Source organism: Neopsephotus bourkii, unplaced genomic scaffold, assembly GCF_033783945.1.
Source record: "Neopsephotus bourkii isolate Nb327-2 ecotype Australia unplaced genomic scaffold, CSIRO-AGI_Nbou_v1 NB_1820, whole genome shotgun sequence".
Taxonomy (NCBI): Eukaryota; Metazoa; Chordata; class Aves; order Psittaciformes; family Psittacidae; genus Neopsephotus; species Neopsephotus bourkii.
This window is the reverse complement of record NW_026902293.1, coordinates 9,563,448-9,582,733: the sequence shown is the minus strand read 5'-3', so window position 1 is coordinate 9,582,733 and position 19,286 is coordinate 9,563,448. Positions and strand designations below refer to the sequence as shown.

Below are 19,286 nucleotides of genomic sequence, written 5' to 3'. Positions count from 1 at the left end.
CTCTGCTTCCTCCTGGGTTCCCCTCCTCCCTGGCAGAGCATGAGGCTCACAAAGTCCTTGGCCACACTAAACATTTGAGCAATAACTAAAACCATCGGTGTTATCAGTGGTGTTCCCAGGCCGAAAGTCAGAAACACAGCACTGCACCAGCTACTAAGAAGGAGAAAAAATGACTGCTACTGCTGAACCCAGGACAGATATGCATTGTACCTGTCTTGCCCTCCGATGTCCAAAGTACAACATGAAATTCTCAAAAAAGGTGCAGATGTAAACTTGCTCTTCATGAGAGGGAGGGAAAGAGGTACGTAACTAGGTAGCTACAACCACTCTGACATCATGATAATGGATGAGCAAAAAACCCTCTCTTTTCTCCCCATCTTTGTGATAGCTGTCTACTAGAGGAAGTAGTCTCTTCCTGTTGCAAGCTAACATGTTTTGGTCTTTACAGTTTAGCATCATCCACATATAAAAACCAAGGGTCAAGGCTCAGTGCTGCTTAAGACTTAATTTTATCATCTACTCTGAATAGTCTACCACTCACAAGGCATCATATAGCTGCTGCTTCTGCTATCTCCAACAGCATACCCATACAGCAAAACTGCTATTTTAAAAGCTATTTCACCTGAGCCACTACACACAGCAGGAGCATTGGCTAAGTTTTCAGTCCCTGCAAACACCTATTTTACTGTAAGAGAAAAAAACATTTAGCTCTATATACTTCAGCCTTACAGTATCAGAAGTGTGTTCCTGCTTCAGCTCTGGAAAACTACTTGCGTATCATCTGAGTTATTATTTATGATATTTTTGCTGCATTTCTTAGATTTCACACTGATCTACCATCTACTCTTCACTACTCTACACTCACTTTCATGTAGAGAGCAGCCTGAAACCAATGCTAATCTTTTAGACTGGGTTGCAATACCACCATGACTGAACTCAAAGTGAATTAGGGGTTTGGTTTGTTTTGATTTTTTTTTTTTTTTTTTAATTTAGAACAGGAGTGTGCTTTTGAAATGGAAGTCCTGATCACTCCCACTTACTGTGTACCACAGAGCACTCCTGGAGTACAAACTGGATCTCTCCCAGCTAAAATGCAAGTTGTGCTCCAGGAGTGCACCTAACACTTTGCAGTTGTTCATGGGTATTCAGTCCACACAGATTAATCACAGTTCAAAATAAAAACCACTGAAATACAGACAGCATGAATGTCAAGTCCTCAGCACCAATTCTTTTGCTCTACATACCTGTTCCTGTGGCACCACAACACTCACTAACACAGGCATTGCCTTCATCAGTATCCTATTAAAACCAAGTGTAACATCAAAGATACTCCCATAGATACAGTGCTATCAGCATTACACAAACTTTCCACATATGCTAGATTAGCTGAAGCTAAAACCCAGAAGGTTTTCCACCACCCAGGTGACAGATTAAACTGAATGGTAATAACAGGTACTGACTCCAGCTGCCCACTCTTCTTCTACCCCAGGTTACAAGTTTTACAGCAGGAATGTTGCATGCAATAAGGATCTTCTGAATGCTTCTGGTTTACAACGTATCACATTAAAATAAACCCATCTAACACCAGTTTAGCTTTATGGACTGGACTACAAATTGTGGTATTTAACCTCTGTCAACATGGGGTTCAAGTAGCGTGTAGACTGAAACCAGTGTTCTGCTTATGGAGGAGCTGATGTTTCTGTGAGGATACCTCAGATTAAATTACAATTCATCACCAGCCAAACTAATCACTCCACACAGGGATTAACCTCCCCTGAATTTAAACAGCCTTAAAGCAGATACCTACATCTGAGCTAATTATCCAAATTACCTTTGCAGCTACATAGAAAAATAAGCATCTGTAGAGGGAGGTAATTTTAGCTACCCACCTTTAATTGAGGTAAACTGTGTTGGAAATTCTCATTTTTCTCTACTAATTATAAAAAAGACAGGCTCAAATGAAGACATATACACCACAGACATCAAAAGCTTGTGGCAGGAGATGACTCCCACCATTTCTGTTGTGTGAGTGTTAGATCAAACAAGTACATTCTCATCCAAAGCGTTAAGTGAGCCTACCAATTTTACCAACCAGTACTGCAACAGAATTGAAAAGCTCAGTAGCTCAAAAAAACATTTTCCAGTGAAAAAGTATAATAAAATAAAATAAAATAGGATAACATTTTAATTGGAGAGGCTTTCATATATGTAAGAAGGGACTTTTATATGGAATGGGATTATACAGAAAGGAAAAAAAAAAGCTAAAATTTAAGCTCAGGAAAGATGGAAAAGTAAGTACAGTGGGCACCACTGAAAGTAAACATTTACCATGGCATAGTATAAATACCTCATTGCTGTATATATTCTTAATATAGAGAGAGAGTGCTAAAGTAAATAGCACAGTACAGTATGGGTATTTATTTACTTTTTAATAGAATCCACTGTATTCTTTAATGACACTGAGAACAAAAAAAAAAAGAAAAAAGAAAAAGGAAAGATGAAGCATAGAATGAGAAATGACATGAGCAAAGTAAGCCAGAAATACAGTCAAGAGCTAGAAATCAGCTGCAGGGCACCAGTGCAGAATGACAGAAAGGTACGTCTGAAAATTACTTCAAAAGACTGATGCTGACTGTATCTATCTAGCCTCTTCCTCTAAGCCAGAATCAAATACATGTGTATTATCCATATTTTAAAATCAAAACTAGCAACAGCAGTTTTGGAATAATATTTAATAATAATTTTCTTCTGGAATATTTTTATTGTAAGAGTAAAGAGGATTTTCTTGGTATGCAACCCAAACCTCCTGCCCTGCAATGCTACCTGATGTTTTATTGCCAAGGAAAAAAGAAATCACTCTCTCTCCTGTTAACAACCTTTATTTATTTCCCAAATTAAACAAATTCAGATGCTTCATTCCTTCACTTTTACTCCTAAAGCACATATGCTGTCTTTATAATTAATCCTTCTCATTCCTTCTAGAATGGCTAGACCATTCTTAAAAAATGACTAAAACTAGATACTGCATTTCAGACAAGGTCTCACCAGCTTCACATGGTGAAGTCTCCTTTCAAAGTCTGCTGCCTTAATACTAATTTTTAGATCAGTGTGACTCCTGTATCTTCTTACTGCAGTGTTACCTCTACAGTTTATTCCTTATATTTTGCCTGTTTGATTTCTTCCTTATTCCATACCTTGCAGTTAAACTTCATCATGTTGGTTCCAAACCACTACTCCCACTTGCCAAGTTCTAATTTACCATGTTTTCTGAAACAATCCTAACCTGTGCCCATGTTAATGTCTTCTGCAATTTTCAAGTGTATTCTTTAAGTGTATGCTCACACAAGTCATAACCCAAGCGCTTACCCAAATGGCATGGGCTCCAGAAGCAGCAACACCTTCAATCATCTGACAGTTTTAACAGGGAGCTTGTCAATTTTCACTTGCAAAAATGTCAGGGTGAAGAGTGTCAAAAGCTTTCCAGGGTCAAAAATATGACACCTACTACTCCCCTCTGCTACACTATGCTGGTTAATTAGTGGGTCATATAAAAAATAAAACAGATTGGCTTGACATGGTTTCTTCATGAACAGACATCGGCAGTTTTCATCAGCTTGGCTTTCAGTTATGGTTAGGTGAGGCGTTTTGATCCATACCAAGGCTGCTGAATGAAATCCATAGAAACTAATGAGAATTAGCACATGACTCAGATGCTTACTTTCAGTCATTTGAGTATGAAAAAAATGTGGCCACTGTACAAGCTCAAGATCCCTTACAGTATACAGCAGAGTGACCACAAAAGCTCAGGAGTACTGAAACATGAGACAATTCTCCTTGAATATACAAAACCAACCACACTGACTAGTACTGATACATCCTTTAAGCAAAAAGAAAGAAAATAGCTGAACTTTATACTACCAAGAAAGTTAGGCATCTATTTTTCATTGGAGAACTACTACCTGCCTAGAAATAAAACGGTAAGGACTTTACATGCTACCATGTGGCGGACTAGAGTTTATAGAGCTTTAACTGGGCAGAGATCCCTGAATAGACCTTGAGGTTTCAGCTACTTTTCTGGACAAGTGTAAGAAGCAGGAAAACTGTGACTTTTGCCTGTAAACATGAAAGTGGTATGAGGCCAAAAATATTGTTCCCGAACACTGAATACATTGCATCAATATTTAGAAGTATCTCTCTATTAGAGTTTCATGTGTTTGAGCTTTTTGTGTTCAAAAGTAAAACCAGGAATAGGAAGCAGACATGACTAATCACATTTAATTCTGTGTGTACTCAAAGCATGTTAAAAAAACCTTGCTGGAATATTCAGCTTTCCAAGGTGTTCTGAAACAGTGCATTTATTTTGCTACTTTTTAAAAGCACTGCATAAAGACTTTCTATTAGAACATGACTAAAAATCATCTGTTCACTTCTAAATTCTGACACGAATGGAAAAGAAGCAAGAGTGTAAATGCTGATCTTGATTTCTGAGTTTTGTTGATTGTGAAATTATGAATTACACATATTCATTACAAATAGTAATCATAAATATTTATAGCTAATCACAAATTGACCAGAGCACAGGTCCTTACCTCAAATCCTAGTAGTGATTGCTATGATAAACCACCTATAATTGATTGCTTTCATACAGCAGTTTTAGAGATGCTACAGAATTTCCTGGACTTGGAACAGGAATTAGCCACAGTATCTCAAATACGTGTCACAGTGAATCCTTTGAGAAGATGACCATTGTAATCTGACATAAGTGAACTGAACTTACTGCCAGAAAGCACCCATTGATCATATCTGACTTGTTACAACTGCTAGAAATATGTTTAAATAAAACCTAAAAAAAAAAAAAAAGGAAAAAAAACCTGACTTAATAAATGTATTAAAGGAGTTCTTGATCATTTGGAGATCCAACAGGGAATTCAGGGCAACTATATTGTGATATCTATCAGGAAGCCAAAATTCTGGATTTCATGAGTGAAATAGCCTCAATAGAAAGTGTTATCTTCCTTAACTATAAAATAAAAAACATCCTCTGTATGGAGGACTTTAATAAATCACACTTTTCTAACTATGGCAGTCATTGTACTTAAGCCAAATCTAAAGTTGAGAATAAATTCATATCTAGCATTTCAATGAAATTGTTAAAAAATAATTATTTCTTATCTATTAAAAAAACCCTTAAGTTAAAGAAGATTCCCAGGCAGATATCGTCATAAAGACTAAGGCTAGATGGAGCTACTTTTATAAATCTTACTGATTCTGTGTTCAGACTGTACTTTGTATTTAAGCTCTTATACTGCTACTACTGAGTAATTTTTAATAATATTTTTGATATGGAGGATGAAGAATGCCTCTGACAGCAAAACTACAAGATGAACAGTTTCTGTCCTATGTTGTTAATTATTTTGGGAAGGCTCCCTTAAACTCTGAGACAGTGAGCCTTTCTGCTACTTTCCACTTTGAGTTTCTTTACTTGGCGTTGCTTAGTTTTTGTTGGCATTACATCAGTAAAAGTCATACCACGGACTTATCCACTTGCTTTCTTGGACACTTCACATTGCACAATCATTTGCTAAAACTGCCAGAGAGAATAAGAGCATATGTCAACGTCAATGTATTCTTTGATGCAGTGTCAACAGCCTTTGAGCACAAGCAAAGGAGCTGAAGCACTTCCACCAACCTTTGAAGTGGAGCAGAAAAGCGGAAAACCAGAGGGAAAGCAGGCGGTTCACTCTAAAAGAGGTGCCCTGGTCTTGGCACCCAAAGTGCTCTCCAGACACTTGAGGGATTCCACAAACCAAAGTCTTCCACTCGAAAGGAACATGAATTGTTTTTTACCAAGTGTCCCTGAAGAGTTTTGGCAAAATGGACAAGATATACTAAACAGAGACATGAACAAGTTTTGTCAGAAAGGTCTAGGAAATTTAACAGGGCACTTCTATTCAGCACATAAAAGTTCACCAAATGTGTAAGTGCACTACACTAAATTGTGTGAAGCGCACTACAAGGCTTTCCTTTATTTTTCCTAACGCTATTTCAGTTCTCCTAAATATATTACAGACCAAAAAATCTCAGCTGGAAGATGACAGATACACATAGAGAGAGAAACTTCTACCTTCAGACTTACGCAGATCATAGGATCTAAAAGCATCACAAAATAGCCAGTAATTTATTTCATCCTGTTCAGTCACTATGATGACATGAAAGTTTCATTATTATTCATGGAAGAGCTCTACCTGCTATTGGGTTCATATGATCAAAAGTCCAATGGTTTGTATTTAAATACAGAAGGAATTTGCCCAAGGAAAAAATAAGAAAAATCTGAATGAGAAGTATTTACAGTCACTATTAATATTCTTCTGAAGTTTTCATGAAGTTACTGAAATGGAAAGGCAAATCTTTAAGCCTCTTAAAATGTAAGGCCCCTCAGAAGTCATGAGTCAGTCATGATTTTGAAAGGAGTATCATGGTATCAGCACTTTCATCACATCACTATCAATTTTTAAAATTAAGACCTTCAGAGGTATTATAACAAAACAAAGTAAAAATATATTTTTTTCTTCTGTAAACAACATATGGATTCAGTACGGATTCAGATACACATCCATACTGCCCCTAAGAACCATGCAGCTATAGCAAATAAATTACTGCATTCTGAACTTTTTGAAAAATACCTCTAGAAGACTGTATTTTCTTCACAAGGTTTGCAAAATAAAACTTTACAGAAGCAAGGCACAAGCTTTTCAATGACATCCCTAGCATTTATCAGCAGGATTAGAAAAAAGACAACTATAACAAGCAAATACTTCCTTGCTCTAGAGGACACCAATGTTCTCTAATTACACCAATTACAAAATGCAGTGTGTGGCTAATTGATGAGAAATACCAGGTTGAAATGCATTGCTACCTATCAAAATAGGAAACTAAACATTTTTCAGTACAACAGAGGCACATGCATGGAATATAGGTCTTACATGCACTATTTGACTTCCTAATTTGTTTGGGAAAATATGCATGAAGTCATGGAATCAGTACTAAAAGAATGATTTAAAATAGAATGCATGACGTACTGTGTCCAGTTCTGGGCTCCTCTGTACAAGAAAGACAAGGAGCTGGAGCTACTGGAAAGGGTCCAGTGGAGGGCCACAAGGATCATCAGAGGTTTAGAGCATCTCTCTTATGAGGAGAGACCTCAATAAATATATACAGTACATATCTGCCATTCATTTTCACGACACACTGTTCATCACCACCTTAAAAAAGATATTTTTTCCCTGTTTAAGTCATAATGTTGACAATTCAAGAATTCTCTCAGCATTGAAATAAAATGTTTAGGAAAGAATGATCTAACATGCAGTCAGAAGGTGACATAAAGCCACTGCAGAGAAGTTAACTGAATTGGTTGGACTACAGTTCCCTACAGAGGAGCTTACACAGGTTCTCTTGCTAGAATCCTTCTATACGGAGAAGGAGACAGAAGGGGAATCGGAGGATCCATATCAGACTTAAAACACATTAGATGGAACTGAATACATTAACAGCATCAAATTGCAGGACCAGACAATATCCTTCAAGAATCTGGAAGAACTTGATCATGGAACTTCAGAATTACTATGTGGTACACAATCCCTCCTCATATGGCCTCATTACCACAGTAACAGAAAACAGAGTGTGGCTAGTAATATTTAAAAAAGCATCCAGTAGATCCTGAGAAACTGCAGACTAAAAGCTGACTTCCATGGGATGATTCCATAGAGGACATTAAAAGCATTCTAAATACACAGATAATATGAAATCCTCCCTGAATGTATTAAACTTTGAAGATGTCAACATGTGGAGGAGGATTAAGTGCAATTAAGCTTCCTACAAAGTTCCTAAGTTATTTGAAAATTAATAAATGACTAAAATTAAGATATCATGAGTTTAAGAAAAAAAGTGATAAAAGACAGAAAACAGAGATAAGAATATGAAATAACTTTTCAAATTCTCTGCAAGATTTGTCCATGGTTCTCTGCTGTATACCTTCTTCACAACAGCCCAAGAAAAGGGAATGGAAGATGTTATTGACTACTTAAGGTAGTTAAAAAAAAGATGGGAAAATAAAAGACAGAATTAGGAGCCTCACTAATAATAAGTGACTGGAAGATGAAATGACAGCATTCAGTGTGAACACATGCAAAATAATGAGAACATTGCTGGAGATTACAGACAACCATACACTGTAGTGTAGTAAATGACCTCTTAACACACTGGAAAGATCTTGGAGTAATTGTGAATATCTCTATGAAAATGTCTGCTTTAGTTCAGGCACAATGAAAGAAGTAAAATTTTAGAAATTATTAGGAAGCAAAAAACTGTATCTGTGGTATGCCATAAGTATCAAGAGTTTGGTTTTTTCCCTTTGAATTAAAATGAAAACAGTACAACCATACCAGATAGAACATTTTTCACCTAAGAGGAGTAGGACTCTCCAGCTGAAAAGATGCGACCATTGAGGAAATTATTATTTCTTACCAAAAAAAAAAGAAAAAAAGTACTTTTTCTCACTATCCATCATTAAGTGTCCCTGCCCATAGTGGGGGGGTTGAAACTAGATGATCTAAGGTCCTTTCCAACCCTAACTGTTCTATGATTCTAAATATATAGTGCTCTGCAACTTGATGCCATGGATTCAGAGAATACAAATGGACTCAAGAGCATTCAGATTCATAAAAGAAAATTCCACCCAAGACTATTGGCCGCAAGAAGTATAACAGCAGATTTTGGAAGTCCCTAAGATGCTGTTTGCTGGAAGCTGGGGGGTTTCACTGCAGAAGTTTCTCTTTTCACATGCTCTTATCTTATCCTTTTACCAGACAAATCTATTACTGTTCACTGACAGAGTCACAGTACTTGGGAAGATGAACTTGCCACCTGGTAAATTCAGCCAGACAACCATGAGAACGTTCTGTTCCTTAGACATATCTACAGTGAGTAGATACAAACTGAAAAAGAATCACAAAACTAACCCAGAGGTCATAGACCCTTGGAAAAATAGATCTAAGAGTGCTTATCACTTTACCTGGAAAAGTGGAATTTGTTCATCCTATTATTGATATGAACCTAGAAAAACAAATTCACTAGAAACTGTCAAAAAAGGCATTTACTTTAATTATGGATGGAAAACTAGCAGTAATACTTATACAGCTATATCTCTCAAAAGTTATGAAATGACAGAACAGAGTTTGCCTAAGTAATTTAATCAGGTAATAAATGTAATGTGCAATATGAATAATGCACTATGATTATGATGCTAATTTTTCCAAAGGAATCACTTTACACAAAACAAGCCATGCTTCCTTAATGAGCTATCATTTATTTTTCCTTCTTTGCTGTTCAATCTGTGGCTCCACACCACATTTACCATTCTGTACTCAAATTTCACTCTTATTAAACAATACATGCAAACAATCAGAAATCCCATAATTTCCTCCTCCTTTCAAGCAGTGGAGTGTTTCCACTGTCTCCTAAATTATCATCTCAGTTCCCAGTATTGACTCCTTCCAGCTTCCTCCACATACAATCTCCCTTACCACTCACTCACAGGTTCAGTCTTTTTGTATAGCTTCTTAGTGAACTTCTGTGCTGTTAACCTCCCTCCATAAGCTCTTCCTTCCAAATTTTATTTGACCAGGAAGTCACAGTTCTTCCCCTTAACCACATCTATTCATCAAATGCTCTTTCTCTCCATACTACCGATTTCTCAGCACCTTCTTCATCAGACTATCAGCCCCCCTGAATACCCTTCTCATGGGTCTCTGTCTCTGAACACATAACCATTCCTTTGGCCAGATTCTTTACGCAGACCCTTCCCATTCACAAATCCTAAACTTTTGCCCACCCCAACCCCTGATTCCCTTGGATATCATCCCAAAATTGAATCCCACTCCCTTGAAAGCTGCTGTCCCATTCTGAGTAACAAGACATATCTCCTTAATACTAAAATTGTGTAATCTCTTTTCCATGCTACTCGTACTCTGGGTCAGGGGTCACAGTGGAGCACAGAATAAAAAGACAACAACAACACAACAAAAATTTGTTCCAGATGTAGACCTAACACAACATCTAGGCCAAAGTGTGAGCAGTGCAGGAGAAATCCGTGAAGAATACAGATGTCAAAAGTATACCTCCAAGGAGCATATCCAAGTTCTTTTCAAAATATGTAATGCAGATAAATGTAGAATATCATTAGGAATGGAAAAAGCACTTAACCAAAAATCAAAGCTACTCTTTTGCAGTCTTGGGGAAAAGTGTTACACTATTTTAACATAGGAAAACACTGCAGATTTCCCTAATCTTATTTTAAAAAAATTCTGGACAGGTTTTTCTTAAGTTTTCCAGAAATAAATCAACTTTGGTTATTGGAAACAAGAAGCTAACCTATATTATAAAAAGATCTGATAAAGTTGTAACAGAAACATACCAGTTCAAAGATATGTGCAGACTATTTTAAATGAAGGAGTTAAAGGAGTTTCAGATATTACCATCCCCTTATTTGGAGATGAAACATAGTAACTAATTCTCTAATGGCTCTTAGTCTAATATAGTAACACTCATACAGGTAAACTTAAGTTAAACTGCCTTTATTAATGGTTTAAGTAAGCACAGTTTCTCCAGGGCACATATATGCTCAGTTTAATCAGATATCCAAGCTGACAGACACCGTTCCAAGCTGCAAAAGACATCTACATCTTGAAACGTGTTAGTATGATCTTCTGTCATAACCTGACAATATTTGTAAACAAATATGTGTAATATGTGGTATAAACAACCCATCCTGTAGTAATGTTATTTCTCTGGTGTCTGGACAGATAAACAAATAATACACAGTGTGGACACAGGAAAGAGATTTATGCTTTTCTGCAGAAACAAGAATATGGAAGAAAAGTTGTCCATCCTTGTCAGACCTCTGGACTTCTTCAAAGTGATAATGACCTGATTTAATTTAATTAGCAAGGACAGACAGAGTTAGCCTTGAACTACGGCATAAAACCAAAGTTCAAAACCATGGGAGATTTAAGTCTACTAATAATAAACCAAATATAGACGCTTCTTAAGGGAAAAACACAAATATAAATTATGCATTACAGTATTAAGTTGTTTAACATGGGAACATACAAGACTCCAGTCCAGTAACAGATGCCAAATTAAACAGAAGACTTTCTTGCTCAGAAATTCCATCTAACCTAGAAGCATGGGAGAGTATTAATGTTATTTTGAAAGTTCAGAGTTCAGTAACTCTTCTTAGATGGTAACTTCTTAGGTCAAAATCAACTACTTTGAGCAGTGTAATTTTGGAAATTGAACCCTACCACTGAAGAATTGCCACTTAAATTCAAATTAAAGATTAAAACCATTAGTATCAGTAGAACATGACGTCTGATCCACAAGCAAACACTTGTATCTCACAGTTCACCTCTGTACAAAAGGAAAAAAAAAGAGAAACAAGAAACAAGTGCTTTAAACTGGAAAACAAGCAAGCCAAGACTGAAAGTATATTGTTACAAAGTGACAGCAACCATTCTAAGCACATTTCTTTCTGCATGTCACTATCAGTTTTTCCTTACCATATATTCCATATTGGAAGCTGGTGGATACACCTGACCCCGTAATTTATTATGAAGATCCAAGATACTTTGCATATCACTGTCTGTGATAGCCCTTTTCCCTCTCTGCTTGGCGATCCACCACTCACCATCTTCATCCATGTACTTTTCCAAAAGTTCCTCTAAGAGCGTGGCATTGGGAAGAACCATTGCAGAAAGTGCTTGAGCTATGAATAGCAGGGTGGTTATTCTGAGCCATTCCTGTACTACATACTTCATCATGAGTGATTTCAAAATGCTCAGGAGTTAGCTCCAAGACAGTCTTTCTTCCGGGTCTGTTGGCTGTAAATGCATAAGAGAGAGTAATGTAATTTGGAGACTGAATTGCTGGCCTGTATGAACTTACTAAACAACAGCTGTAGTTTGTAGAGTTTGCCACTGTTGTTTCAGGGGGAGAAACCAGGATGCTACTCTGTTCTTACTCTAGTATGTACACACTGTTGATTTGGGAAGATGGTTTATCTTCAACCTTATGAACTTCAGTCTGTTCAAGCTGTTTTATATGGTACACTGGCACACACATTTCATTGCCTTCATGCAGGAAAGCATGCTTTTCATAGCTACTTAAAAGGAGCCAGACATCAATGAAGATTAGACTGTAGATAAGGTCTTCCAGTACTGGAATATAAGAACAAAATAACTTAAAAGGCTTCCATCCATTGCCAAAATAATAACTGAAAACCACAATGAACTTGATATGAAATATCTCCTCTTGGTGCATTTCAAAATACTACTTTGATTAAAGCTTTTTTTTTTTTTTAATGATTTCCAAAAACCTAAAGGAAGTATTCAACCCGAGAAAGCAAATAAGGGTTGATGAGGCTAGTCTAGTCACCAAACAAAGGAAAGCAGAGATAACTCTGGAAAAGTAGTACCACTTCCAAGAACAGCTTATGCCTATCGCATGACTGAGTGCTCTAGGTGGGAAAGCCATGGTCACTCCTACGCCATGGGTGCCTGGGTGAAAACGCGCGGATCCCGCCGCACCGACCGCGCCGGACCCAGCCGCTGCGAGGGAAAACAAAAAGCGGCGAAGGGGGCAGCGCCGGGCTCTCTCCGGCGCGTAGCCCAGGCCCCGTTCGCCGAGGGGCTGCCGGCCCCGACGACCTGCTCCCGGGCCGGGTCGCCCCGCATGCGCCGGGGTTTGTATCCCGCCGTATCCCCCGCCGCAGGGAGGATGCTGCGGGGAGCCGCCGGGCGCGCCCCCACAACGCCCTTACCCTTTCCGGCGGCGGCTGCCTCCTCCCTCTGCAGCCAACTTTGCTCCGCCGACCACCTCCTCGCGAGGCCCGCGCAGGGGCCGGGGTCGGGGTGCGCAGGCACGGCCTCGCCCCGCTCACTGCAGCGGGCAGCCGCGGTGCGGACACGTCCAGCAGCGGGGCGCGGCGAGGGACTGACTTTGCCGCTGACCAAGCCACCGCCTCCCCCGCCGGCCTCCGGGTCGCTGCCGCCCCGAGTAGCTCCGCACTTCTCGCGGCTCCCTCCCCGCCGGGCTTTTATCGCGGGCGGCGGTGACGTGCGGCGGACACCCCTCCCCAGCACCCCGCGGGGCGGGACGCGCCACGCTCCGGGCACCGAGCCGAAAGCGGCCCCGCATCAGCTCCCGCACCCTCGACCGCTGCCCGTCCTCCCCCGTGCGGCAGAGCTCCCAGGAGCGCCCCACCGCGCGGTGTCCCGAGTGTGGCTGGCAGGAAGGGTCGTCTGGGTTCTCTGCATCCTGCCAGAAGCTGGCATTGGTCCCGCAAAAGCTGTCGACCATAAAAGGTGGAGACGAACCCCGACCCCAGCCGCCTCCATCCTCTGAGGAGAGGATGCTAAGACAGCACGCTCCTGAGATACAGCAAGGAGAAAAAGCTGGGTGCTCATACACGAGCTCCGCAAAAGTCCAGAACATGTCAGTAGGGCTGGAGGTATCAGGACAGGAATTTTACTGTGGATTCAGACCAGCAGCATGAGTTTTCTCTTTAAGAATTCAACCTTCCCACAAGACTAGGTGTTAGACCTGTACTTTTTCATTGTATTTCATTGAAGTCTTCTAGCCTGAATTTTATATGTAAAAGGAGTGGGACAATGTTTCATTTATTTAGTATCATTTGGTACATGGAGCTAACAGCAGGATCGATCACATTCCAGTCTTCACAGCATTGCTGTACCAGCTTGCAAAGGTTTTCTGTATTTTACTTTTCAGAAAATGAGAGGCTGAGGTTAAAATTCATCAGAATCTAGCTGTCTTCAGACCAGCTCTGTAAATGTTTCCAAATTTCATGGGCCCAAGAGAAACAATGCCATGCAAGTAACACACTGCTTCTTATTGTACTCTCTCCGTTCTAATTTCCCTAAAGACTTGGAAACTAACCTGTCTTGCAGGATGCTATAGGTACCGTTACACATTGTGATATGCAAAAATTGTTATGCCCTGTATCGGTAGATCTTTAAGACTTTTTCTTTGCAATGTTGGGAAATGGACTGATGCACCCAGGCATCAGGCACTACTACACTTTCATCCCAGCAAAACCGTGTGAGGCAAAATGCCACTGTGCAGCTGCATGCACAGACTAGATGCAAGTGTTGTCAGGGTTTATGCACCAGGATGTCTTAAAGTCAGTCATTTTTGGTGTAGAAGAGTGAGCCTTGCTTATAGTCTGGCCATCTAAGAGTTTGAAGAAAGGGGAAGGAAACAAAAAACTAGAAGAATTTGCTGGAGACTACATGTCAGATCTGGATTTTTATAATATTCACATCCCATTTGTCTTGCTATGTGGACTTTCATCCTCTGTAGACCTCTAAACTCCAAACCACTAATGTACAGCTTCACCATCGTCACCTACTAAAGAATGTGTGTCATACCAAGCCATTTATTCTGTGTACAGGCACAATTTCTATTTCATTATAAAGCTGCAGAAAAGGTTTACTGTTATAGCTATTAATGCTTGTGCACAAAACCTGAAGATTTTTAAAGGAGTGAAGATATATATGGAGTTCCTAGCAATCACTGGAAAGCACAGAAGCTGCCCTTTTCACTCAGCACTGGACATCTGCTGGGTTTCAAACATAATGTAGATCAAATATCTTTCATTCTGAGTATTCATCATGCTTCTTAGAAAGCACTTGATCATATTTGGTCTTTGAAGACCTTACTATATTGTAATACAAGTTTTAGATAAAATAAATACTACAATAAAAAGAGCTAGGCCTCACTGAAATTGATCTTTACCTCTTTCTTTTTGGGTTAGCAAGTAATTTATCAACAAGTGAATAAACCCTTTACACTCTGTGAACTGTGCTCTTTTTTATTTGATACATAGCTGTAAAATTTGTGACCAGGTAAAAGCGTTGTGATTGCCTTATATTTTGACCTAATTTTGTGTATATAATTAAATGTAACTGCCCGGATCTGTTGACTTTATCAGCTTGGGGGAGACCCTTTTCTCCTGTTTTGTTATTCTGAATTCTATGAATTTTGAATTCCTCTGACACTGAGGATATAACTGCCATCCATATTCTAAAATTGTTGCAATAAAGAGTTAAGCACCATTACATCTCTTGAAACTAAAACTGTCTTTTCCCAAAGGCACCTGCAGTCAGGCAGATTCAGTAACTGTTTTCTGAACAGCTGTGGCAGCAACAACAACAATTGTGACAAGCAAAAAACACAAGCAAAAACCCACAAACCACTTGAAAGAAATTAGAAATGGGTCACCAGGTATATGCTGTACAATCACTGAGAATATGACACCAAGAAAAGCCTAGGAAAGAAGATTTTTAGGGAAAGAGTATCTTCTGCTGTTTGGGTCTTCCAGGGGTTGAGGAGGCAGAATTCCAGCAGTCATTGTAAACAAACAAAGATCTGAATGAAAGATACTTTACTCCATCATCAATTTGTTTTCCTAGTAGAGATAACACACAGGGTCCCCACGTGTGGATAATTGGGTTGAGAAAGAGTGACACGACCAAGTGAGGAAGAGAGAAAGACTCTAAAACATATACACACATATTTATCAAACCTGCTAAATTATAAGAGCTGAGCTTTTAATTGAAAACAGAAGAAGGAAGAAAAATCCAGACCACCTTTTTGTTGATTTTAAACATCTTCAGTTAATATACCTTCTGCTTTGCTGCTTGACATTACAGTACCACAGCACTGCATTGACCCAAAGGAGCTGTTAAAGTCTGATCCATTACAGGACTTTGGTGCCACTTTCCACTTCTTTTTTTTTTTCCTTCCAAAATTAGGCCCACAAAACCAGTGTTTAGTTGTTGCCTGGTCCTGTAGGCAACTAATAACCATGGGAACAGTTTTTGCCAGGAAAACCCTCTGTACACTTGAAGTTCAGTCCCTGGATTTTGTATGTTATTGTGTGTATCACAAACCTCCTGTCAGGCATGTAAGTAAGCTCCAGTGACCTTCAAATTAGGCACCCCTCTGCCTATGTGTCCTAACAGTGTGGCAAATTGCTCCAGGCCCTCACAAAAAATGCCTGAGCAGGAGACCTTTAAGGGGAAATGTCTATAAGGTGGGAGACCAGTTTTCGAATTTAATCTCTTCCTGATATGGAGCAGGCTGCTGAATGCTCCTTTGCTGAGATCTAATAGGCCCAACATGTTGCTGATTGGTCTGATTTGATTTTGCTTTTTGATTAAACCGTTTCATTTTACAAATAAATATACATAGAGCTAAAAAGGGCAAATGTATCCATCTGCAAGTCGGTGGCTGAAATGAAGGAACTGTTCTCAAAGCCTTGCTTTTAATTTTTTGCCCAAACTGCCTCTGCAGTTTTTTGACTCTCTGCCTGGTAACAAAAGTCACAAAAGACTTCAATCAGGGACAACAAATGAAGTAAAGAAATTATGTGTGTTAGTATTTGTGTTGTTGTGGGTATGGCAAGAAAACCTTTATCCAAACCAAAATTACTCCAATGTTGCAAGATACTTTGATAGATGGATTCCCTCAGCTGAAAATGTCTTAGCCACATCGATTGCTGAGGACCTTGTGAACTGTTTTATTCTTGAGAAACACAGCTCTATTGGTAATTCAGAGACACATCTCAACCAAAAGCAATGGGACATAGCTTTCCAATGGCTAGATTTACCAGAGTAAAAAGATGCATCAATCAGAAGTCATAGAAGCACCTAGACACCTTACATGTGCTAGGTAGCATTTCCAAGCATTTCCTTTTATCAACAGGCATCAATATGCCTCCTCTAGTACAGTTCAAGCACAGGTCACCTTTAGACATTGTAGCATCTTAGAGAAAATACTGGAATAGGTTACCCAGAAAGGTGGTAAATGCACCATCCCTGGAGACATTCCAGGCTAGGCTGGATGTGGTCCTGGGCAACCTGATCTAGATGAAGATGTTCCTACTCATTGCAGAGGGGTTGGACTAGATGGCCTTTGGAGGTCCATCCAACCCAAACTATTCTGTGATTCTACATCCATTGCTTTTGGTATTTCATCAGCAGAGTTCACAGAGATCACGGTTTTCCAGCTTGTCTTTCAGAAAAATATTTTAAAAGAGCAGCACTTAACAAAAATACTCATAGCATTCCACAGTTCGTAGCCTTTGCATGAAGGAGCCACACCTGTGATCATGTATCATTCATCACTACGATGAAGAGCAAAATTAGCAGAAATGTTTTTCTGTACCATCCTCACCAGCTATTTCATGCAAGTGAAAAAATGTAATCACAAAGGTCTGTAAAAGTAAATAGTGAAATATAGATCTTTATAAAGATTTATAAAAGGTTATAAAGATACATGAAATATATGAAGTCATGCAATGACTGCATGATTCTAGAACAATTACTTGAACACAACTTTATATACTGGCATGATGATGGCATGAAGAATTTTCTCTTATGTTACTAGTTTTAAAAGTTTCATTTTAAAATTAGAATACAATGATTGTATGAGGACATAACTGTAAATTTATTATTTTGTTACTTTGAAAAAGTAATTCTTGTGTATTTACAGCAATTATTTCTACTAAGGGGAGCTTCTACTTTGCTTTTAATTGAGATTTAAAACTGTTCACTTTTTTTAATTTAATTTAGTCCAAGATCAGCTAATGAAGAAAAGTTACCAGCAGTTAAAATTCTGCGATTAATATGAAATCCCAGAAAGGTTTTGACCAGTGGAGAAATGTCGGAGCTGCTGGCCACTGGGGAGCTGGGGTGAATGAAAGACAAGTTATCATTAAAAAGAAAAACATCATGATTTAAATTCCTTTGAAGGTACATTTTAAAAGAAAGATACAGGAAATTTCCCTGATTTTTGAACCGTGTTTATTATAAATTGGTTAATTTACTCCCCTCGCATCTTAAGCATAGAAAGATCAAAAAGCATTTTTATTACCAAGCAGTCTCCTGAAAGGAAGAACTGGGCTGTCATAGAAATAGTCTCTAACACTTAAATATTAGCACATATACTCATTCTTTCAATATGGCTGTTCATAAAACACAACAAAAGACAAATACGTACTCCCTTTTCTTTTGCACAGTACCACAAGAGATGATCAGACCTGAAAGAGTAGGTTTCCATTGCCACCCGTTTCCTAAAAGGATTTAAGCCTGATTGTCCTTGATTAATTCCCCCCCCATGTACATTAGTGAGTTAGGATGGCATTCTCTCTGTCTCTCCTATTTCACAAAATAATCAAGTATACTTTGAGCCAGGAAGATGTGTAGTATCTCTTTTGCAACCCAGTGATGAGGGCACTTCTGGTAAAAAGAAATCATGCTGAAACCCAATATTTACATTTAATGCATTTGAAATAAATTGTTAATTGGGGAAGGTATATGCTCTTCTTGATTTATTTTCCTGCTTTTTCTCACTCTCAAGCTTACAAACCATACGCTTCTCTCATTTTTGTGTTTTGGGTGAATAGGAGACTTATGAGCATGCTGGGTTTTTTTCTGCCTGAGCAGATATACCCAGACAGCTCAAACAAATTCAAGCCTTAAGCACTGAAATACTTTAAGTCCCTTTGCTGCTGATTGATTTGGAATAGGACTGAGAACTTTGCTGTTGGTTTTTATTGTCTCCAGCTGTTTGTTCCATAAAATTAATCGTGTTACATGTTGCTCTTGGGCTCAGCATTGCTACAGAGACAAAATTGGAGAATTTTGTCCAAAACCAACTTTTACTCCAAGATATGTGGGTTTTGTTGTGATATGTTAGGAACAAAACCTGGTACTAAACTGCATGTATTTTTCATATGTGTCATATGAGATGTGGCTGACAATTTATTCATAATTTTGTATGTATGAATCGCTTCAGCTGCATGTATGAGGCAGCAAACCAACGTATGGATCCTTTCCTGCTGATTAGAGCATTCAGCATTGCAGTGGCTTCGTAGTTTAACAGTTTAATTGTAATGGTGCAGTAGTGTCCTGTTTGACCCTATGAGAGTCATTAATTCCTTGTTTACTCTGGAAAAGAAATGGCTAGACTTAGACATATCAGCCTGTCTAAAATAAGGTAGAAATATGAGTATTTTTTCAGTATTACTGTTTAAAGTAGCATCTTTATCAACATATGAGTTACAGGAGTCAAAATATAAAGGAAGAATAATGTTTGACAATGGAAGTTTGTAGAGATGTATGCATCTGGACCAAGACCTTTCCAGTTAA

General features: G+C 38.8%; 1 protein-coding gene across 3 annotated transcripts in view; it reads right to left on the bottom strand.

Moving 5' to 3' along the window:
- Positions 1–11,933, bottom strand: part of CRISPLD1 (cysteine rich secretory protein LCCL domain containing 1) — a 37,487-nt gene extending 25,554 nt beyond the window's left edge. For 2 of the 3 annotated variants that reach the window (XM_061342761.1, XM_061342762.1), the window contains exon 1: positions 11,616–11,933. In XM_061342761.1, coding sequence (XP_061198745.1) covers positions 11,616–11,876 — 261 coding nt within the window. In that variant the 5' untranslated portion in view covers positions 11,877–11,933. The remainder of the gene's footprint in view (positions 1–11,615) is intronic. The other variant, XM_061342763.1, reaches the window with a different exon arrangement.
- Positions 11,934–19,286: the final 7,353 nt, after the last annotated feature.